Source organism: Amphiura filiformis, unplaced genomic scaffold (genome assembly GCF_039555335.1).
Source record: "Amphiura filiformis unplaced genomic scaffold, Afil_fr2py scaffold_71, whole genome shotgun sequence".
Classification (NCBI taxonomy): Eukaryota; Metazoa; Echinodermata; class Ophiuroidea; order Amphilepidida; family Amphiuridae; genus Amphiura; species Amphiura filiformis.
In genome coordinates, this window is record NW_027305535.1 from 81,046 (window position 1) to 104,983 (window position 23,938).

Genomic DNA, 23,938 nt, shown 5'->3' on the forward strand with positions numbered 1-23,938 from the left:
ATGTTTATCAACGGCACGAAGGATGTCATTTGTGACACGAACTAGAGCTGTCTCGGTGCTGTGGAACTGTCGGTAAGCAGATTGGGCTTTTGCATGCAAGTTATTTTCAGACAGATACTGCTGAATTTGAAGAACCGCAGCACGCTCCAAAACTTTATGCAAAAAAGGCAGGTTCGAAATTGGACGATAGTTCGCCAGCACATTTGAGTCTAATGTAGGCTTCTTGATCAGAGGTGAAACCAACGACACTTTCAACTCAGCAGGGATATAACCACTTGAAAACGACTCATTGGTGATCTTCGTGATGACGGGTAAGACCGAATCCAGGATCTCAGCGAGAAGCGGTGTCGGAATTGGATCCAGGGTGCAAGATGTTTTCGAAGACTGCATGATAATCTTGCGAACTTCGTCATCTGCCACATTACTGAAATTTCGCGAACTCAGTTGTACAGGAGTCAGATATATCAACAGACATAGTTCCCGGATCATAAGTGACAAGTTGCGGCGAATATTGTCTACTTTTGAATCAAAGAAATCTTGAAACTGACTGGTGAGGCTCTGAAGAGAATTAGAGTCCGGAAGGGTCTTGGCTGGCTTAGCAGTGGTGAGCTTGTCCACAGTGCTAAACAGTTCGCGTTGATTACAATTCGAAAGTTTTGTGTTGTAATAGACTCGCTTTGCAGACTCTAGTGATGTACGATAGTCGGAACAGAAAGATTGAAAAATCTGTTTGTCAATAGTAAGACCAGACTTGATCCATTTTCTTTCCAGACGACGTTTCTCTCTTTTTTTGAAGCACGGAGACTGTCATCGTACCAAGGTGCGTGCGGCGGAGGGATATTTCACGTTCACATTCAGGTGCATGTTTGTCAAATGCATCATGAAGCACTGAGTCGTGCGTTTTAACAAGAGCTGAAAGATCACGATCTTCATGATCATTAAACAAAGAAGACGACTTGATATCATTTTGCATGACTACTCTGTTGATATTGCGAAGTTTATGAGATCTGATGACACGTTTACCCGGCTGAGGTTGGAAAACATTAATGGCACAACACACAGCAGAATGGTCAGATTTAAGACCATGAACCGTGAAAGGATCACTAACTGAATCATCACACTCTCGCGAAATGATGAGGTCAAGTGTATGACCATGTTTGTGAGTACTACCCTTAATGTGTTGCACAAGATTTGCTGACATCAAGATGTTTAGCATAGTAGTGGCATCAGAATCTTTCAGATCATCAACATGTATATTAAAATCACCGGCGACAGCGAACTTTCCTGAGTAAGCAGACAGATCCTCCAGTAGCAAAGAAAAGTCACTGAAGAATTGCGTCATAGTGATTGGATTAGCCTTCGAGCGAGGTGGATGATAAATTGTCAATAAGCGGAAGGACGATTGGTTTGTAGAAGTTATTAGAAGATCCAGACACTCAAACGACTGGAACTTTGCAGAAGTATACTCTCTAACCTTGAATCCCTTTCGATAAACGATGCATAAACCACCCCCTGATCTAGCAATTCTTGGGGCACAGTGGACTTCATAATCAGGGAGGGTAACTTTAATGTCGGCAAGGACATGGTTGTCACGATGATCTCCAGTAAGCCACGCTTCCGTGACAGAGAGTATGTCAAGTTTTTCGGAGATAATAAGATCACATACATGGGTTGCTTTCTTTTGCATTGATCGTGTGTTCCATGATGCAAGTCTAGTACAGCACTTCTTGCGGATTTCATTTGATGAAAGAAGTGGAATCTGAAGAAGATTACTTTTATTAACAGTTCTAGCAAAGTTATTTTGAAGGTGAATGTCCTTTCTTGGATTAAGGACCTGTTGAATTTTACGCTTTTTATGAGTTGCACCACGACAACCACGAATATTCACTTGGTAATGATTTTTCGATTGCGATCCTTTTACAAATTCCACTGTGACATTAACAAATTCATTTACAAATTCCACTGTGACATTAAAATAGGGTGAAAATTATTAGAGATAATGTACTTTGTATACAAGCTGCTGTACAGTGTTTTTACATTGTATTGGTATTGAAGGCTAAACAAAGTAGTTGCTGGCCTGTAGACATAGTAGACAGGTCTTATATTTGGGAGGGGTGGATTTTTGAAAAAAAGTAGACTTGGTGGGGGGGTGATTTTGAAAAAAAGTGAACATTTAGAGGGGGTTCTCAAATTGAGTGGATTCTGGGAGGATGTTGGTGGATTTTGGAAAAAATTTGGGTTGTCTTGTGGCACTTTTGCTGATTTTAGGGATTGGGACATTTGGGCAGATTGGAGGCAATTTGTTGGTCCTCGGGGTCCTGCCCCCTCCCCTACGGGCATATCATACTGGTGACATAAATCTATGGGTCTTTCACTGACAAAAAAAGGAGTATTCTGTGACAGGTTGCATTGAAATAATACACAAACTAGGAGTCTTTTTGGTGACAGGTGTCTTTAAGATAGGGTTGTCCTGAAAAAAAAAAGGTCTTTTGGTGACATAACCCTAAAAGTAGGGTCAGTCAGTGATTAATACTTAAAGCGTGATCTTTCTGTGATGCATAGTGGAATTTGAACCTCTTTTAGTTATAACCTCAATATTTGGGACATATTTAGTACAAAATTTCATTGAAATATTAATCCATTTCTTGATCTTTGTCAATAACAAAGACATGTTTGTGGAAAGATGGAGTCATGGTCAAGAAAGAAGTGTGGTCTTTGGGGTATGAACTATTAGAATAGAATTAGATGGGAGCCTTTGACCGAAAAATTATAAAGTTATGCTGTCTTCAGGAAGTTGGCTGAAAATAGGTAGATTTATGGTGCCTATTAACCAAAGTATAATTTAAACTGTAATTTTGTGAAAAGAAACAAACTCATTAAATTTCTTTCACAATCACAATGTGATATAGGCTAGGTCTTTGTCAACGTACAGTTTATTTTTGATAATGATCATATCATTTAAAAAAAAATTACCATTTTTATTTGCTCTGTAGGAGGCAAAAAAGGTAAATGAGCACTACCGGCTATATATTTCATATTATACACTGTACACAAACATACTCTGTGTGAACAAATTTGACATACATTTTGGTACCTTTGTATTCATATGTTTTAATAAATACAATAATGATAATTCATCAATGAACATGCTGTGCTGAATAATTGTCATATTTATATTTAGGTTGCGTATTATGATATTCTTTGATTTTGATATTTTTCAGCGGCATGCAGCTTTGATCTCAAATGTGATATTCATATTGTACTTTGCCACTTTGGCAGTGTTTATACTGTGCAATTTCTTTTAAAAGATACTAAAACCAAATTACAACATGAAAAGTAATTGATAGATGGAAAATTTTGTTCTGCGTTTTATGATACCTCACACAGTGTAATTTACCCATTACCAGGGACAAGCGATTTGCGCGGAACTTTCTTTCCGCACAATTCCGCGCAATTTAGGGATACATGATTTGCACTGAAAAAAAAAGTTCCGCGCAATTCCGCGCAATTTGCTATTTTTTTCCGCGCAAATCGCCTGTCCCTGCCCATTACCAACGGAAGTAATGCGCCATATTGCCATAGCTCCAAAGCTGCAGCACCCATATTTATCCAACAGTCAAATATGTTGTAAAATCACTCATGAACTTTCATGTTCATTTATTTTTCAGATTCAAATTATTGTTAAATTATTCAAATGCTTATATTTACCCCATAACATATTTGAGATTAAACATTGACTTTGTTGTATATTTTACACCCTGCTACGATTGGTACACTCAGTCAGCAGTACTAGTGTTTATGCATGCAGCGCGTGCATAGCTGAACCCCTTTCCCACACACACACACACAGCGGCCATGCGAAAGATGGATTTTTATGTCACATAAAACAAAAGATCCGCCAAATTTGCAACGGATCCGCCTCACAAGCTTCAGCGCATTCAACGCTACGATAATACACAACGTTAATTTGAGATAGAGAGTGACATTCATACACACAAAAATGAAATATTTGCAATTAAAAACTCGTGTTTTTGAACGATTCTGAATTTTATCAATGGAAATGCAGCGATGACGTCATTGGGTTAACGATTTTCCAACTGCTGATTGGTTGATCGCGCCACTGTCTGTGATCTGGGCATGCACGGTACGGTCCGTACGGAATGATTTTTCGGGTGGGTAAAATACACTGTGCCTCGATTTGGCATGATGCAACTTTAATTTCTCCAATAGCAATTTTAATGAAAAAAGCGAGCTTTTCAAAAGTGACAAAATGTACTTTTCCTTCGAAACACACATATTCTGAACACAGGGTGGTGCGTTAGTCTGCCACGCTGTAATGAACCTATTACAAAAGGCGGCGGTCTTGAAGGAGGAAAGAAACACTACCTTTTGTCTTTAAAATGCGAATAGCTTGGGCAATAAAGTCGCATCATGTTGAATGAGGTATCATACGCAGAACAAAATTATCCATCTATCAAACACTTTGTTTTACAATAATTTAGTTTTAGTGTCTTTAAGGATACGATACATGATTTACCGACAAGTGACTCATTTCGGAATGCGATCATGAATTTTGAAGAAGAAAAAATTTCCACAGGCTTCGTTGGGACTTGAACCAGCGATTCTAAACTTCCTTCGATTACGCGTCTAGCGCTTTACCGCTCGGCCGCCGTGGCAGTTGAGCGGATGAGTGTAATGATAAAAGATAAATCTCATAATGCCAATTTTAGCCTTTTGTTTACTAAAAAAAGACGCGTTTTGTAAAGATAGAATAGCCGTTTTATGCATAAATAGCACGAATGTTTGGGAAAGGTTTCAAACAAATAATAGAGACACTGATGTGATGATGAAATTGCGTAAGTCGGGAATTATCTGCGACGCAATGTTTTGTTTTGGTTTTAGGAATTTGACCTTAAAATTTACGACTTCATGACATTATCATTCGAAATCAACAAAAGATATTTCAACACTATATTACCTCATTCTTTCTCTAGAATGTTTTGTACATGTATGTGAAATAGCTTCAACAATGGTTCGCTGCATAATGGTAAAAATAGCCTTGACCTAAAAAAGGGCGAGAGGTACCATATTTACGGATTCAGGCTAAATTTAAAATTGATATAAAACGTTTGTTTTTTGATCGATTACAAAAATTTAATTTTGTCGTATAAAGAAATTGTATCTGGCGTGAATTACACTACAGTTTTTATTCCTAGGGCTCTTTGACTTCTTCAAATAATTTTTTTAATGATAGAGTGAATCCCCTGGCCCTCTATAATTACGCACAAAAGATCGAGTCCCCTTAAGAAATTGCTTTTGATTATAAAGTGTAAAGACACTTTTTGTGCACAGTATAGTCAATCTGACTACTTTTTTTTTTAAAGTATGTCTGTTATACATCTCGCTATAGATTATGAATTTATGCATTGGATTTTTGAATTCTTTAAATTGGATACACTTTTTCAGCAGCAGGTTTAATCTCAAATGTGTGAAACTCATATTGTACATTGTCACTTTGGCAGAGCTCTCAGGTGATCTGATAATGATAATAAAGCGATTTATACCAGGCACAAATCCACCCTGGGTACACACAAGTTTTAAAAAAAAGAAACATGTGATAAAAATTACAACATTTATACTTTGGAAACCATACATGAAGCACACTCCTGGGCTAAAAAAATTAAGAATGTGGAAATATTTAGGTATTATCAAAAAATAAAGAAATATCTAAAAAAAGATGGAGTGAAGACTTACCTTTAGTTTGTTTTTAGTTATAAATTAATACACAATTTTGATTTGCTATTATGGCTATTTTGCTGCAAGCCTGATTAGCCGTTTGTACTAACGTACCTTAATAATTAGCTAAATACTCAATATCATATGGAAAAGTAGTCTCTTTTGCTCAAATAAAAGGGGTCCCACAGTTAAGCAATGGGAGAAAATTGTCTTTTTTCACTCTCAACTTCAATTATTATAAAGGGAAAGTCTTTAATTTATTGGCTCACTCTTAATTGTCTCATGTATATATTAAACTTTATTTTCCCCGATTTTTAAGGAAATCTGATGAAAGACCTCGTCGTACAGGAGCACTAAATACACTGACATGCACCCTGTGTCATTAAAGTAGCGTGCTATAGACGGCGCTCACTTGATAATAGTCAGTCCGATTGACTTGGCTCAAATGGTATTTACTAGAAATACTTTGCCAAATTCTACTCTCTAAAAAGGAATCTGATTGGTTACAAAATGCTGTCGTACCGTAGGAAAAACTATACCCTCTTCAGTACAGCCCTGCTTAGTGTGTTGTGTGGTAATGTATGCATTGTGCATTGACCTGGAACGCCTCTGTACACACAGCGTGCACACACTGGAGTGGAGTATAATTTATTTAAAGAGACTTTCATAGGAAAACTTTTCCATATGTGCCCTTCATAAAATTTCATTTTTCATTTCCAAAAAAATAGCCTATTTTTAACTATTTTTTGGTGGAGAAGTCTGTGACGGGCAGCAGGTTTTTGATTGAAGTCCTGGGTAGAAGTTTTGGGCTACCACGCCCAATGCCACCCACTACAGTGTGGGCCAAAAACAACTTTACCCAATTTAAAAGGTTCGTATCTCAAAATTGAAAAGTCAGCTGCAAATTGTTTTCACATATTCGTAAAGAACATCTTCCCTAGAGTATTTGGTGAAAAAACTATTCAAAAATGTATTAAATTAAAAACGTGACGCAAGTTTTAAATCAAAGAGTCAAAATTAGCTTTGTCCACGCGAAGGCCTACTAGCTGTCGCGTCGCATCACTTGCAATGGCGAGTTCGATAAAGAATGAGAACCACTCAGTATACACAAATTTGTTCAGCAATTTTATATAACACAATCAAATAAATCAAACATGAACAATTTAAATGTTAAGCTATGATATTTCGTCATGATATGCAGTTTTCACGCTGCAAAGCCGGGCTGCAAGATAAACACAATTCTCTTCAAATATGCGCAAAGCAATAACCTTAGACCTGATTTTTTTGTCATTAAGAAATGTTATCTACAAGAAAGTTTGAAGTTATTGAACTTATTGCGTTTGTGGTATGTTCGGCAAATTGTTGCGTCGACAACCATGACAACTAACTCTGGGGTTAGCTGCAAGTTCCCTTTGAACCGCTGCAATATTTGCAGCTGAACGACTAGTTCTTGGACGTCCGCTCCGTGCTTTGCATCTATTCATCACACTTCCAAGGTTGTGAAAGTTGTTCGTATGTAGAATTATGATAGGTTTCGGTGGGATCTTACGTTCGAGAAACGAATCCGAAATTGACGCTGCACTACCAAAAAGCTTTCTGTTCTTAATTATACCTCTGCCATAAAAGTCATCTCCTGTGTTGTGAATTGCCTTATCTTGACACCTTGTAAACCTATTTAGAAATAAGCCACGCAGTCACGAACTGCACGAAGGCCTATTTAAAATTGAAAAATTGCACCAGATAAAACCTTTGTAATTGTGTAATTTTTATGCCAATTGTTGGTCAATGACAGGAGTGAAGTTCGAGTTCATAACAAGTAAATGGTGGTTAAAATCGATTGTATTTCTTTCATGCATGTAAAACAATCATCACTTTTCAAAGACAGGCCAAACGTGTTTACCAATTACAAGTATGCCTAACGCAAATGTATGCCGTCGGACATACGCCATTGAATTACGTGTGGACAAAGTGGTTTTTGAACCTCGGACGTAAAACTAGCACCATTTTGTTAATTTAGCTTCTTTTGCTTTCATTTCTTCATCACATACTTTTAGAAATATATACATTTAGAATATGTAACAATATTATAAATAGCTCTTCTACAATTCGAGCAACAACCCTCTGAAATTGAGTAAAGTTGTTTTTGGCCCACACTGTATAGCTAAAATGCTGATCTACATTGTTTTGCTCTGATGGGTATTATGGAACAGCATTCTCTCTAAGGATTTTTCTTTATTTGGCCAATTTGAATTGTGATTGGAATTTTTGGCCCTGGCTTTAAGACCCCTGTAGGGAAACCCCTTTTTTCCCTTTTTCTATTTTAAATGGAAGCCTTGCGCCAATTCTTGGAAGCGCTGGGCTAATTGTGCATTATACAGCCTTTGCGGTGCAGATGGTGATTTTGGTGGAGGTGATGGTGTGTCTTCAAACCGTACAACTGAGTTAGTGCAGGATAAATCCCAAGGATTTATATAGCTGTTCATGTTGATATAATCCTTGTATTCGCTGAAACCTTCAGTCCCTTCCGATGATTTGCCATCTGAAGTTGATCTATAGAAATAAGAACAATGTATTTAACATGTACCAATACAGATTGAAATGGATGTGTTGCTAACTCAAGTTAAATTTGTTATGGCTGGTTGAACTTGGCACTTTCGACTATGACTGCCATGCACATTTTGCACTGTTAACTAAAATAAAATGTGCAAATTTTAGAATAAATAATTGGAATTTTTGTTTTTACCATCCTCTATTGTGATAGACGACAGGCAGGTCCAATATATTGATTATGTGGATACGGCAAAATATTGGACCTGCCTGTCGTCTATTACACTGTATAGAGGATATTAAAAACAAAAATTCCTATTGTTTATTCTCATTTGTAGTCAGTGTGCGAGTATCACGCACCAGATCTACGCATACAATGCACTACATACCGTATTGTTTGTAATAAACGCTCCCCCTCTATTAAACGCCCCCTCCAAGTTTTCTGTGAAAAATCGACAAAAATGCAAAGATTTCCATGCTATATCGTGTGAGTAAGCTTAAAACTGACAACAGTCAGTCAGTCTTGTCAGGGACGATCGGTAAATTGCATCACAAAACCTATTATGACTCCCACTTCCATCCATTCCATTGCCTTAAATTATGGTAGAATTTCACCTGATTCTTGCTTGATGATGCACTTACGGACCTGTGTAATTTTGATGTATTTACCACGAAAATGATATTTTCCATGGGCATCACCGTTTATAGTATAGCCGTAAATCCATCCTTTCTACAAGAGCACCACCGGGGAATTTAACCCGATTTTTAATTTTTGTTCACTGACAATTCACCTTCAATAAACGCCCCCTTTTGGAAAAATGCAACGCCCCCGGGGCATTTATTACAAACAATACGGTATGCATGGTTTAGGCTTTATTTAATACTCATGATGATGCAGAGTCGTCTACGGCCTAATAGACGACACCCGAAATCATGCGATTGTCCAATCAGATTATGTGTCTACGAACTAGACCACTAGCACTGAATACTAAGTAATGCTTATTGCTGTTGAATTTGCAGTTGTTAAATTACCTTTCTAAGAACATCACATAGTAGGGTATCTCGATTGGTGCTATCTGTTGCAAGGCACATCCATAGGTGAATCTATCAAGATAGGTTGATTTCTCCTCATTAAGATAGAAGCATTCAAAGTGCTGGGCCCATTCCCACTTGCCTCTGGAGACTGTGTAAGTTTCCTTCACAACACTCAGATGACAAGCTGTAAAGAGTGGATCCATGTTCAGCTGAGTGAAGAGGGATTCAAAGTCACCAGCTTCCTTCCCTTGACTGGAGGGAAACCCTTCATCCCATACATTCTTGTAAATGGACAATTCAGACTGGCTAGTGTGGATATGGATGCTATGTTGAAAGGATGGTTGATTATAGAGAGCAAAGTCATGAATAGCATTGAAGTACAGAAGTGGGAAAATATTGTACCTTTTCTGCTGATACCTATGGAAACTCATAGCCTTTGGTAACTCAATTTGATCATCTCCATAATCAAACTTTGAAGGAAAGCATATGTACTTGATGCCTTTCTGATGTGCATATTGTAGCACTCTGTGAATTGCTGATCTTATTCTAGGAAACTTTCCTGGCTCCTCGTCGATGATGATTTCAAACAGACTTTGGTTTCCTGCTGTTTTGATAGAGATGTTGTCAGCCAGATGAGTTGCCGTAATATCTGAGAATTGTTTAAGCGATATTGGCAATATATATTGATGCGCTCTGGTTATATTTAGAAAGTCTACAAATGCAACATTCTGATGGGCATAGTAGTAGTCTCTGGAATAGCACACATAAAGATGGACTTGGCCCAATTTGGCATGAATCTCCCTTGCTTGGTAGACATCCTGTGAGAGTTTCCTATAGGAAGATATGCGCACTGACAAAGGTTGCGTATCTTGATGTGTTTTGTTGCAAGGTACATCTGCAGTGGGGACATCAAGTTCTGAATAAGAAAGGGCAATATTTGTAAAAACAGGCTGAATCAGTAGGTCTCTATACATCTCAAACTCAATCCCTTGTCTTGCAGCTGCATATTGATAAAACCCATGATCATTTGGTATAGTACTACTTGGATAAAGTGAAGACACATAGGACAATCCACTCTTGTGAAGTCATCAAATGATTCTAACATAGTCATGACTGCTTCCATTGAACAAAGTACAGCAGGTAGATGGGGAAATGCGATGGATCTTGAGTACTGCTTCTCCATCAGGCGAAGAGCAAGAGCAAGCGATATCCGAAGTGTCACACCATCGTTCTTCACCAGTAGGTGTAGGATGTGCTGTGGATGCTCTAAATTCCCTGCACCAGTCAACACAACACCTTTTCTTACATTCTTCCCTCCTCTAGTTTTAGTATGTTGATACTCAGCTTCTACACCATCTCCAGCAGCCTGTAATATCCTCAATGAATCACCTTCTGCAATGTCTGTATCTGATCTGAAGACAGCCATAGCATCAGTGTTTTCCAGAGGATGTTTAAAGACATTCCCATGACCCAATGGGGTTTCTGACCTTGGTATGTCTGGTTTTGTACACATGTGGCAAGTTGACCATACTTTGCATTGGGATTGTGTGCAAATATCTGATGTTTTCATCCTATTATTTAACATTGAAAACATCGAGACTTAGGAATAAAATTAATGCAGTGGGACAATATGAATGTTTCCTGTAAGAAAATCAAATATCAGTCCTAAGTCTCAACTATTAGCTCGTTGGCTGCAGTTTTAAAATGACCATTTTGTGTGTGTGTCAATGGGGACTTTGCCTCTAAAATTAGGTTATATTGGTCAAATTTCCCAATCATAGTGCATTGTAGGAATGCCTTTAAGCCTCCTCTGAGTGTTTTCTTTAGTGATATCACCTTGTAGAATCTGAAGGTGAACATGTTTACTAGTCCCTGGCTCTATGGGGATAAAAACATCAAAACTTTTGATCCGTTTTGCAACTGATTTGTTACCTGTACCGCCTTCTGCCATTTTGATTTCATGTGTATTTTTACTTCCTCTTTAAACTGGGATTTTCCACCTAAACATAAATTCAGATTGGTAGAAGTCAAGTCAAGATCACTTCTGTGTGTGCACAAAATTGTTCAGTGACCCATTTACTTTATATATGACATAATGTGAGTGTTTTCATCCAATATGTAGCAAGGTGAACATGTTGACTTTTTGTAGTTTGTAGGACAGGTACATACCACTGGTTTGACTTTTAACCAATACAAGTACTTTTAAATGCAGAATAATCAACTTGAAAAAAAAAAATGCAAAATTATCAATTTGAAAATTGTTCCTATTTGATTATACATGCCCAAAATGAGTGAAAATCTGCTAAAATTGATTTGTTAAAAAAAATAGAGCTCACATATATTAGAATTAAATTTTGCCAACAATAAATACCATATCATTTTTGTATAACTTTTGTCACAAGAAATGAACCTTTTGTCCTAGCAAATGCCCTTTTGTCACATCAAATGACATTTTGTCACAGCAAATGCCCTTTTGTCACAGCAAATGACATTTTGTCCTAGCAAATGACCTTTTGTTGTAGCAAATGACCTTTTGTCACAACAAATGACCTTTTGTCACAACAAATGACCCTTTTGTCCCAACAAATGACCTTTTGTCACGGCAAATGATATTTTGTCACAGCAAATGACCTTTTGTCACAACAAATGACCTTTTGTCACCAATGACCTTTTGTCACAAATGACCTTTTGTCACAACAAATGACCTTTTGTTACAGCAAATGACCTTTTGTCACAACAAATGACCTTTTGACATAACATGACCTTTTGTCACAACAAATAACCTTTTGTCACAACAAATAACCTTTTGTCACAACAAATGATATTTTGTCACAACAAATGAGCTTTTGTCATAGCAAATGACCTTTTGTCACAACAAATGACCTATTGTCACAACAAATGACCTTTTGTCACAGCAAATGACCTTTTGTCACAACATGACCTTTTGTCACAGCAAATAACCTTTTGTCACAACAAATGAGCTTTTGTCATAGCAAATGACCTTTTGTAACAACAAATGAGCTTTTGTCATAGCAAATGACCTTTTGTCACAACAAATGACCTATTGTCACAACAAATGACCTTTTGTCACAGCAAATGACCTTTTGTCACAACATGACCTTTTGTCACAGCAAATAACCTTTTGTCACAACAAATGAGCTTTTGTCATAGCAAATGACCTTTTGTACCAACAAATGACCTTTTGTCACAACAAATGACCTTTTGTCACAGCAAATGACCTTTTGTCACAACAAATGACCTTTTGTCACAACAAATGACCTTTTGTCACAACAAATGACCTTTTGTCACAACAAATGACCTTTTGTCACAACAAATGATATTTTGTCACAGCAAATGACCTTTTGTCACAACAATTGACCTTTGTCACAAATGACCTTTTGTCACAGCAAATGATATTTTGTCACAGCAAATGACCTTTTGTCACAGCAAATGACCTTTTGTCACAACAAATGACCTTTTGTCACAACAAATGACCTATTGTTATAGCAAATGACCTTTTGTCACAAATGACCTTTTGACATAACAAATGACCTTTTGTCACAACAAATGACCTTTTGACATAACAAATGACCTTTTGTCACAACAAATGGGGCTCGCCTTAAGGCCCCTGGTAGGAAAAACCTCTTTTTTTCTTTTCCTTCTTTAATTGGATGTATTGCGCCAATTCTTACGTGCAACATCACGACCTCTATGTTGTGCAGATGATGGTTGTGGTGGAGGTGGTGGTGTGTTATCAAATCGTACAACTCTCCTTGTGTAGGATAAAGCCTCAATATAGCTGTTCATATCTATATAATCTTTGTATTCTCTGAAACCTCCTTCAATCTCATCTGATGAAGATGATTTGCCACCTGAGGTTGATCTGAAGGTTAGGACAAAAAATAAATGGTTAAACAAGTATGTTTAATTAGATGAAATTACTTTGAACACAACTTGCATGATATATAACAAATTATGGTATGAAATTCACCAAGGGGAAAATTGGTAATTAAATGTATTCTTTGGGCTATGCCCAATAAGGAAAACAAGGACCTTTGGTAACCGTAGCTGTCGCTGCAGGACAAGGAATTCAATTTTGCAGTTATGGTGTCTTTGAAGCAGGTTTAAGTTTGACCCCTATTTTGACCTGTAACCCCTCTGTGAGCTTAACCTTTGAGGGCGCTCATCTTAAAATAATGCCAGAAAGGGTATATCCATCCACACCAAAAAAAAAATCAATTTGAAAAATTGTGTTCGAAACCAATTTCGACACTTTTGATGTCCAAACGATTTTCGGGAAAAAGTGTCTTGACATCAAAAGTGTTCGAAACCGATTTCGGACACTTTTGATTTCAAACAATTTCCAGGAAAAAGCGTCTTGACATCGAAAGTGTTTGGACACCGATTCGGACACTTTTGATGTCCAAACAATATTGGGGAAAAAGCGTCTTGACATCAAAAGTGTTCGGAAGCCGATTTCGGACACATTTGATGTCCAAACGATTTTCAGGGAAAAAAGCGTATTGACATCAAAAGTGTTAAGTGTTCGGACACCGATTCCGGACACTTTTGATGTCCAAACGATTTTCGGAAAAAGCGTCTTGACATCAAAAGTGTTCAGACACTGATTCCGGACACTTTTGATGTCCAAACGATTTTCAGGAAACAAGCGCCTTGACATCAAAAGTGTTAAATCCCCTAATTTCCTTAATTCTTGTCAATTTCCTTAATTCACCTGAATTTCCTCAATTTCCTTAATTCTCTTCAATTTCCCTTAACTTCCCTCAGTGTTCCCAATTTCCCCTCAATTTCCCTCATTTTCCCAAATTTCCTTAACTTCCTCTATTTTCCCAAATTTCCCTTAATTCTTGTCAATTTCCCTTAATTCACCTCAATTTCCCTTAATTCTCTTCAATTTCCCTTAACTTCCCTCAATTTTCCCTCATTTTCCCAAAGGTCCCTTAACTTCCCTCTATTTTCCCAAATTTCCCTTAATTCCCCTCAATTTCCCTTAATTGCCCACAATTTCAATTAATTCACCTGAATTTCCCTTAATTTTCCCAAAATTGCCCTTAATTTCCCCATTCCCTCAATTTCCCCAAATTTCCTTAATTCTTGCCAATTTCCTTAATTGCCCACAATTTCAATTAATTCACCTGAATTGCCCTCAATTTCCCTTAATTTTCCCAAAATTGCCCTTAATTTCCCTCAATTTCCCTTAATTTTCCCAAAATTGCCCTTAATTCCCCCCATTCCCCTCAATGTTCCCAATTTCCCCTCATTTTCCTTAACTTCCCTCTATTTTCCCAAATTTCCCTTAATTCTTGTCAATTTCCCTTAATTCACCAGAATTTCCCTCAATTTCCCTTAATTCTCTTCAATTTTCCCAAATTTCCCTTAATGCCCCTCAGTTTTCCCCAATTCCCCCCAATTTCCCTTAATTGCCCACAATTTCAATTAATTCACCTTAATTTCCCCAAAATTGCCCTTAATTTCCCCCATTCCCCTCAATTTGCCTCATTTTCCCCACTTTTCCCAAATTTCCCTTAATTGCCCTCTCCCTCACCAAGTACCATAGCCATGCGACAAACGATGTTGATGCAAATAATGCCAGAAGAGTATTTGCATCCAAAAAATCCCCTTTAATGACCTAATTAGCATATTTCGGGACGAAACTCTTTTCCAGTATGGGACCGGTATAGGCCCTCCCCCTCACCAAGTACCATAGCCATGCAAAAAACGATGTTGACGTAACAGCATTTTTTAGCGTTTGTTACTAACGGACGGACTAACGGAGAAACATGGTGACTTATAGAGCTGCTACCCACAGCTAAAAAAGTTGTTTACTTGTCCCTAATCTGGAAAATCTGGAAAAAAGAATACCAACCCTAATTTTGGAAATTCCCAAAAAAGTTTTTTTTTCTTCAAAAATTTTGACATCCTAAAAAGTTTTTTTAAACAGTTTAGTTTCTTCACACTTCTAAACAAGGACCGTTGGTAACTGTAGCGGCTGCTGCGGGACAAGGAATTCAATTTTGCAGTTATGGTGTCTTTGAAGCAGGTTTAAGTTTGACCCCTATTTTGACCTGTAATCCCTCTCTGAGCTTAAACTTTGCGGGCGCTCATCTTAAAATAATGCCAGAAAGGGTATTTCCATCCACACACACACAAAAAAAAAATCAAAATTTGAAAATTTTTGTTCGGAAACCAATTTCGGACACTTTTGATGTCCACACGATTTTCGGGAAAAAAGCGTCTTGACATCAAAAGTGTTCGAAACCGATTCGGGCACTTTTGATTTCCAAAGGATTTTCGGGAAAAAAGCGTCTTGACATCAAAAGTGTTCGGAAACCGATTCCGGACACTTTTGAGGTCCAAATAATTTTCGGAAAAAGCGTCTTGACATCAAAAGTGTTGGAAACCGATTTGGACACTTTTGATGTCCACACGATTTTCAGGAAAAAGTGCCTTGACATCAAAAGTGTGAAATCCCCTAATTTCCCTTAATTCTTGTCAATTTCCCTTAATCCTCTTCAATTTCCCCTAACTTCCCTCAATGTTCCCAATTTCCCCTCATTCTCCCAAATTTCCCTTAACTTCCCTCTATTTTCCCAAATTTCCCTTAATTCTTGTCAATTTCCCTTAACTTCCCTCAATTTCCCCTCATTTTACCAAAGTTCCCTTAACTTCCCTCTATTTTCCCAAATTTCCCTTAACTTCCCTCTATTTTCCCAAATTTCCCTTAATTCCCCTCAATTTTCCCCGATTCCCCTCAATTTCCCTTAATTGCCCACAATTTCAATTAATTCACCTGAATTTCCCTTAATTTTCCCAAAATTGCCATTAATTTCCCCCATTCCCCTCAATTTCCCCAAATTTGCCTTAATTCTTGTCAATTTCCCTTAATTTCCCTGAATTGCCCACAATTTCCATTAATTCAACTGAATTTCTCTCAATTTCCCTTAATTTTCCCAAAATTGCCCTTAATTTCCCAAATTTCCCTTAATTCACCTTGCATTTCCCTCAAATGCCCTTAATTCTCTTCAATTTCCATTAACTTCCCTCAATGTTCCCAATTTTCCCTCAATTTCCCTTCCTTTTCCCAAATTTCCCTTACCTCCCCTCTATTTTCCCCAATTCCCTTAATTCTTGTCAATTTCCCTTAATTCACCTCATTTTCCCTCAATTTCCCTTAATTCTCTTCAATTTTCCCAAATTCCCCTCAATTTTCCCCAATTCCCCTAAATTTTCATAAATTGCCTTCAATTTCAATTAATTCACCTGAATTTCCCTTAATTTTCCCAAAATTGCCCTTAATTTCCCCAAATTTCCTTAGTTCTTGTCAATTTCCTTAATTCACCTGAATTTCCCTCAAATTCCTTAATTCTCTTCAATTTCCTTAACTTCCCTCAATGTTCCCAATTTTCCCTCAATTTCCCCTCATTTTCCCAAATTTCCCTTAACTTCCCTCTATTTTCCCAAATTTCCATTAATTCTTGTCAATTTCTCTTAATTCACCTCAATTTCCCTTCTCTTCAATTTTCCCAAATTTCCCTTAATTCCCCTCAATATTCCCCAATTCCCCAAAATTTTCCTTAATTGCCCACAAGTTTCAATTAATTCACCTGAATTTCCCTCAATTTCCCCAAAATTGCCCTTAATTTCCCCCATTCCCCTCAATTTCCCTCATTTTCCCCACTTTTCCCAAATTTCCCTTAATTGCCCTATAGGCCCTCTCCCTCACCAAGTACCATAGCCATGCCCACAATTTCAATTATCTAAATTTCAAAAATGCAGAAAATTGTTGAAAATCGTGTAATGCCCCTTTAATGACCTAATTAGCATATTTCGGGACGAAACTCTTTTCCAGTATGGGGCTGGTATAGGCCGGGTATAGGCCCTCCCCTCACCAAGTACCATAGCCATGCGACAAACGATGTTGACGTAACAGCATTTTTTAGCGTTTTTTACTAACGGACGGACAAACGGACTAACGGACGGAGAGACATGGTGACTTATAATAGAGCTGCTACCGTACCCGCAGCTAACAGCTAAAAACATGACTGAAGTAGGGATGCAAGACCAAGTCACCATAGTCGAGGTCGCGAGTATTATACAAATATTTACTGCTCATGAGGGATCTGATGGAATCTATTGGTCCCCAAGGTGAACTGGAGACTGAGCCTACTATTTTCCTGGAGCGCCAGGTCGAGGGAAAATAGTAGGCTCAAAGTCTCCAGTTCACCGAGGGGACCAATAGATTCCACCAGATTCGGAATTTATAGCAGTAAATAATTATATATCCTTCATTATAAATATATTTGTTCATCGATTGGTTAAAATATTAGAAACGCAAGGGCTTTCTTTATCGTAGACATAGGCCTAGGCATAAATGTAGGCTACCCCTAGTCAAGGCTGGCCTTGCTTTGCTTTGATCGAATGCACATAGTAGTTATGCACAAAGTACGCACACAGTTGAGTGGCTAAAGCTTAATACCGTGAAAATGTTGTAATTCCTCTAATACCACCTTGAAATGAGTAACCATGTTCTCTGTTATTTCATTGTCAATATTAAGATACTGATCCTGATGTAACTCAGATTATACTGTGAAACCGCCGTATTTTAGATGCCCTCCTGTGCTGCTTGTGAGCTTCGCAAGACAATTAACATGACTTGCTACTAAATAACGCCTTAATGAAGGATATAATTGGCAATAGTCGCGACTACAACTAATGATTGCCATTGGCGACTATTCCTGAAAGTTCAACAAGCAGCAAAATTACAGTAAAGATGAGTTCTAAAAGTGCTAAAAATTCAAAATTGTCTAAGAACTTGTGCTACTGCCTTGAAAACCTTTGTGAAAATTAGTTATAACTCTACCTATTACTCCTTCCTGTGTATACTTAATATCATGTTGTGCTTTTGCTTATACGTACAGCTTTATTGTTGGGATGTTGTGCTGATTGTACTAGTGACGTTCGCCATTGGGATTCATTTGTTTTGGTTATGAAGAGCCCTCACACAGTGTCATCGACCCTATATCTTCATGGCAGGAATCGCCATGGTAGGTTGAATCCACAGCCACGATTAGCCATTTGGTTCAAACCTTTAAAGCTCTTTAAAACTAATAATTAGTCGAGGGACATAACTAAGGCTACTCACAATAGCCGGGTAATTGATCTTGGTTGTGCGTGAATAAGCTTGTATACCCCATTGAGGTCAATGGTCATCGACTTTTATACTGCCTACAGTGAGTGTAGCTGTACTACACGCTGTAGTCCATACAGGACCAACGCAATATAAAATGGTCAGATTTTGAGTTCAAAGCGCACAGCCAATTTTCAAAGCGCATTCTAGCGACTATCATATCTGTTCAATACGTATTTTCAAGTGTATGAGACCACATCTGGTTTCTTGAGAAAAATTCATTTGCGGGAGATATTCATCAATTTCTAACACAGTATCCGAAGATTTTCGTCTGATATCAAAATCGTGCATAGCAATTCATGTGTATCGATCCCGTGTATTCATTTTAGTGTCTCTGCTCCACCAAATAATTATTAGCCAGGCGGTGTTGGTGTGCCTCATTTCAAGAGGAGCCCCAATGCAGTGAATGTACGTACTGCAGCCAGGGCCTGACGCCCGTCCTTACCTCAGCCTGACTTGGCTTTTTAAATAAAGAAAAGTGTATTCTGAACAAAAAAAAGTAAGCTTGAACTTAAAGCAAAATTTGACCTTAGAAAGTCGCCAATAGTCGTAGGCGCGACTATTTGGGTGGCAATTAGTCAACTACTAAAAAAGCCTATGTCGTGCAGCCCTACTCCCTATTCCAGAAAAATACAGTACAGCACTAATTTTTTTGGATTAAAAAATATTATCAACTTCTGCCAAATGAAACATAGCTCAATCCTATGTAATCATTCATTTAGTTCTAAGGCAACAAAAGTGTAGTTTCACTATTTTGCCAAATTTATGAATTAAGGGCCAAAAACATGCATTTTTAGGGTGTGTTTCACATGTTGTGACAATCAAGTCTAAAGACTTGTACAAAGTCTAATTACATTTATGCATTCTAATTTTTGGAAAAGATATGTTTCATTCTTATAATCAATCATTTAATTAAAGTAACACAAATAAGTGAAAATTCGACATCTAATCAAGATTTTTGTGACTCGATTGTCAGAAATTAGTAAAATAGTGAACTTTTTCTTTTATCTCTAGTTAGTACTAAATAAATGATTAGGAGTGAGCTATGTTTCACTTTGCAGAACTTGCTAATATTTTTTTAATCCCAACAAATTAGTACAGAGAAATATCCCAATTCACACCTATTTGGGCTATTTGTTAAGCTAATTATGCCAACATGTTTTGGCTGTGACCTTTAAAAATTCCAACAAAAAAAAAAGAAATTAAATCTGACCGACCAGCGACCGACCCTTCCCCTTGGAAGGGATCTATGGACAATCAAACAATTTTTTTCTGGCTTAGTGGCCAGTTGTTGAGTGATCTGAATTAGCACAAGCCTGGATCAGGCTTTAGTATGCGCTGTGACAAATTATAACACAAATCAAAAGGCCTATGAATCCACAAAGCATATATCCATTTATCATAACTGTACCGGAAAATGTTTATTGCTTTTTGAATTAACATTCTGTATAAATTACCTTTCTGAGAACATCACATCGTAAGGTGTCTTGATTGGTGCTATCTGTTGCAAGCCACGCCCATAGGTGAATATATCTAATTCGGTTGCTTTCTCCTCAGGAAGATAGAACTCTCCTCTGTACTGGTTCCATTTCCACCTGCTTCTGGAGACTCTGTAAGTTTCCTTCACAATGCTCAGGTGGCAAGCTATAAAGAGTGGATCCATGGTCAGCTGAGTGAAGAGAGATTCAAAGCAACCTGCTTCCTTCCCTTGACTGGAGGGAAACCCTTCATGCCATACATTCTTGTAATTCCACATAGTATCATTATACTCTGTAGTGTGGATATGGATGCCATGTTGAATGGATGGTTTACCATAGAGAGCAAAGTCATATACAGCATTGAAGTACAGAAGTGGGAGAATATTGTACTCTTTCTGCTCATAACAATGCCGGATCGTCTCCTTTGGTAGTTCAATTTGATCATCTCCATAATCAAACTTTGAAGGAAAGCAGATGTAATTGATACCTTTCTGATCTGCATATTGTAGCACTCTGTGAATTGCTGATCTTATTCTAGGAAACTTTCCTGGCTCCTCATCAATGGTGATTTCAAACAGACTTTGGTTTCCTGATGTCTTGATAGAGATGTTGTCAGCCAGAGGAATTGCTGTAATATCTGAGAATTGTTGGCGTTGGCAGGGAACTGGAAGCGATGCTGACCATTGATCATGTTGATGCTCTCTGGTTGCATTACGAAAGTCTACAATTGCAACATTCTGATGGTCGTGGTAGTAGTCTCTAGAATAGTGCACATGAAAATGGACTTTGCCCAATTTGGCATGAATATCCCTAGACTCATCATAATCACGTGAGGTTGTCCTATAGGAAGATATACGTACTGACAGAGGTTGGTCATCAGTGTTATAGTGAATAACATCTGAATTGTCATCTCCAGAAGTATAAACTGTAATAAAAAATATTATTAATATTATTGGAACACCGAGCCTTGTAGGGCACCAGCTTTTTTTAAAATAATTTTTAGTGGGATTTCCCAAAATTGTTACTTCAAGGGGAGGGCGCACCCCTATGACACATGACACCACTAATAATACCATTAATTAATATACAAATATTTAATGTTTTAATGAGTAGTTTAGAAGCAATTCACCCTTATAATTTTCGAGTCCTGGTGGTCACTGCCGGTAAAAGTTAATGCTATGCACAAGTTTATTACCTTTGACATGGCTTGCAAAAGATAATGGGCTATTACGCTCTTGCAAAGTGCAAAATTTTATTTTTGCAGCTGATACTAAAAATAGCAAAAATAAATCATTTGTAATTGGCCAATCAAATGACACAAATCTTTGTATGAGTTATAATAGGTGTACACATTTATTTCATGTAAATTGATCGAAACTGCAACTTGCAACAGATAGTTGAGGATAGAGTTCATTGAAGACCCATTATAACTGTGGAGTTGCACACTAATGACATTTCTTTTGCTTACAATATTAGGGGCTGTGCAATAATTATGAGCCCTGGGTAAAATTTCCAAACGGCTCGCCAAAAATCGCTTGCCCCCCTCTCGGCCCGCCAAAAATTGCTTACCCCCCCCTCGACCTGCCGAAAATTCTTTGCCCCCCCCCTGCGCATGCCAAATTTTTGGGATCCCAATTTACAAACCTTAACTGGTCTGGATACTTGTTGCGAGCGCAGCGAGCAGGAAAATTTGGATATTTAGCGTTTTCGTACTGTTTTCCTGAGCCTTTTAGAGCATTTTATATAAAAGGCGCCCATGAATGTGTGCCAAAAATCGCTTGCGCTCCCTCTCGGCTTGCCAAAAATTACTTGCCTCCCCCCTTTCGGCTCGCCAAAAATTTCTTGCCCCCACAATTTTACCATCCCCCAGGGCTTATAATTATTGCACAGCCCCTTAGGGGAGGGTATGAGAATCTGCTGGGTGTCAAGAATGTGATATACTCAAAATTTGTTTGAAATTTGGCCTTGATAATTTTGTACATGGAAGAGGTTCTTGCTTTTATTTACCTTGAGCATAACTTGCGTATGAAAACCGGTCAAACTCCTGAATCAGTAAGTCTCCATACATCTCAAACTCAACGCTCTGTCTTACAGCTGCATATTGATAAAACCTATCATCAGTTGCTAGTACTACTTGGATAAAGTGAAGACATATTGGACAAGCCACTCTAGTGAAGTCATCAAATGATTCCAGCATAGTCTTCACTGTGTCCATTGAACAAAGTACAGCAGGTAGATGGGGAAATGCGATGGATCTTAAGCACTGCTTTTCTGCCAATCGAAGAGCAAGAGCAAGCGCTATCCTAAGTTTCACATCATTCTGATTCACCAGTAGGTGTAGGATGTGCTCTGGGTGCTCTAAATCCCCTGCTCCAGTTAATACCACACCTTTTGCTACATTCCTCTCTCCTTGAGTTTTAGCATTTTGATACTCAGCTTCTATACCATCTCCAGCAGCCTGTAATATCCTCAATGAATCACCCTCTGCATTGTCTGTATCTGATCTGAAGACAGCCATAGCATGAGTGTGTTCTTTAGTGATATCACCTTGTAGAATCTGTAGATGACCATGTTTACTCGTCCCTTGCTCTATGGGGATAAAAACATCAAAGCTTTTGGTCCGTTTAACAACTGATTTGTTTCCTAGTGCACCGCCTGCTGCCATTTTAATTTATGTGGTTTTACTGCCTTGTAATACTGAGGATTTGCCACCCTAAACCATGCAGTTCACTGTGAGCATGGTATACTAGTATATCACATGAACATGAATAGCAAGCAATTAACATACACCTCCCAGCACTGCATGTCCAGATGTTTTATACATAATCTACACCAAAATACAACCTATATAGCTAGCTAGGTCATAGCCATTAAAGGGAGTCTCCATAACATTATGACTCATATGTTAGAAAAATAATTATCAAGCACGAATCACATGATTTTATTTAAAATAAACTCATATTGACCATGAAAATGAATAAAAACAGTCGGCTCTCAACACGCGATATTCAAAATTCCCACACCGAAATTGTCTAAGTGCAATGACGTAATGGTTATTTGTGCTCAATTGTCATCAGCCTTCATTGTATTACTGGGACGCCATATTGCACTCGACAATTTTGGCGCCCGTAATTTAGAATATCGCATGTTGGACCGGCGTGTCCAGGATCTTTTCCTGCGGGGACTAAGAGGGACTTTCAGAGTTATGCGGGGGCTTAATGGCTAAAATTGCCAAATAAATGGCTCATTGTACATGATTTTTAACAAAGTGCGAGGGGGGGAAAAGCTTCAGCACTCAAAGCCCCTCTTGGCACGCCACTGTGTTGAGAGATGGATGTTTTAATTTGTTTTTATGATTACTTGAAAATGTGTCATATTTTGAGTGCAAAAAAAAAAATCAAAATTTGTGTTTTTTTGCTCGGGAAAATCCATAGCCACAAATTGAATAAAAACTCCCTTTAAAAGGGAAGGCCAGCGTCAATGCAGAAGAGGTCTTGTAAATAGTTTGGGTCACCGTGAAAGGCATTTTTTAGGATCACGCTTACATCCATGTTACATGACAGTTCACCAAACCATCAATGGTGAGAACATGCACACTGAAACAGCAAAACACATTAACTCCTATAACTCCTGTCAACTCTTTAATTCATTACTCCAAATTGTTCTGTATTTTTGTCTTTACTGCTTTTTACCCATGCTTATTATAAAATCAAGAAATACACTGCAGTTGTTAGTTAATTCGCTATGTTAACTCAACTTACATGCACATTTTATTTTAAAATAATTTTATATTATTTCGCAATGTATAGTTTACTATAAAGTGGATAGTGGCAAGCACATGATAAAGGACTGATCATTCACTACAATCTTCACTTTTAAACTGTATTTTTTGAATGTGTTGATTGTTAGTCCGAAACTCCTGCAAAGCTATGGA

At 37.8% G+C, this 23,938-nt stretch overlaps 3 protein-coding genes across 3 annotated transcripts in view; 1 reads left to right on the top strand and 2 right to left on the bottom strand.

Moving 5' to 3' along the window:
• LOC140144672 (nephrocystin-4-like) overlaps positions 1–23,938 on the top strand; it is a 158,523-nt gene that overhangs the window by 24,349 nt on the left and 110,236 nt on the right. The window lies entirely within an intron of this gene.
• On the bottom strand, positions 7,842–10,753 carry LOC140144666 (uncharacterized). Its single transcript, XM_072166474.1, has 2 exons — positions 9,316–10,753; positions 7,842–8,286 (listed from the first exon to the last, which is right to left on the bottom strand). Exons 1-2 carry the CDS (start codon positions 10,290–10,292, stop codon positions 8,052–8,054), a joined length of 1,212 nt encoding a protein of 403 aa, XP_072022575.1. The 5' UTR covers positions 10,293–10,753; the 3' UTR covers positions 7,842–8,051.
• LOC140144665 (uncharacterized) lies at positions 12,982–22,669 on the bottom strand. The gene is made up of 3 exons (XM_072166473.1): positions 22,012–22,669; positions 19,984–20,929; positions 12,982–13,201 (listed from the first exon to the last, which is right to left on the bottom strand). Exons 1-3 carry the CDS (start codon positions 22,667–22,669, stop codon positions 12,982–12,984), a joined length of 1,824 nt encoding a protein of 607 aa, XP_072022574.1.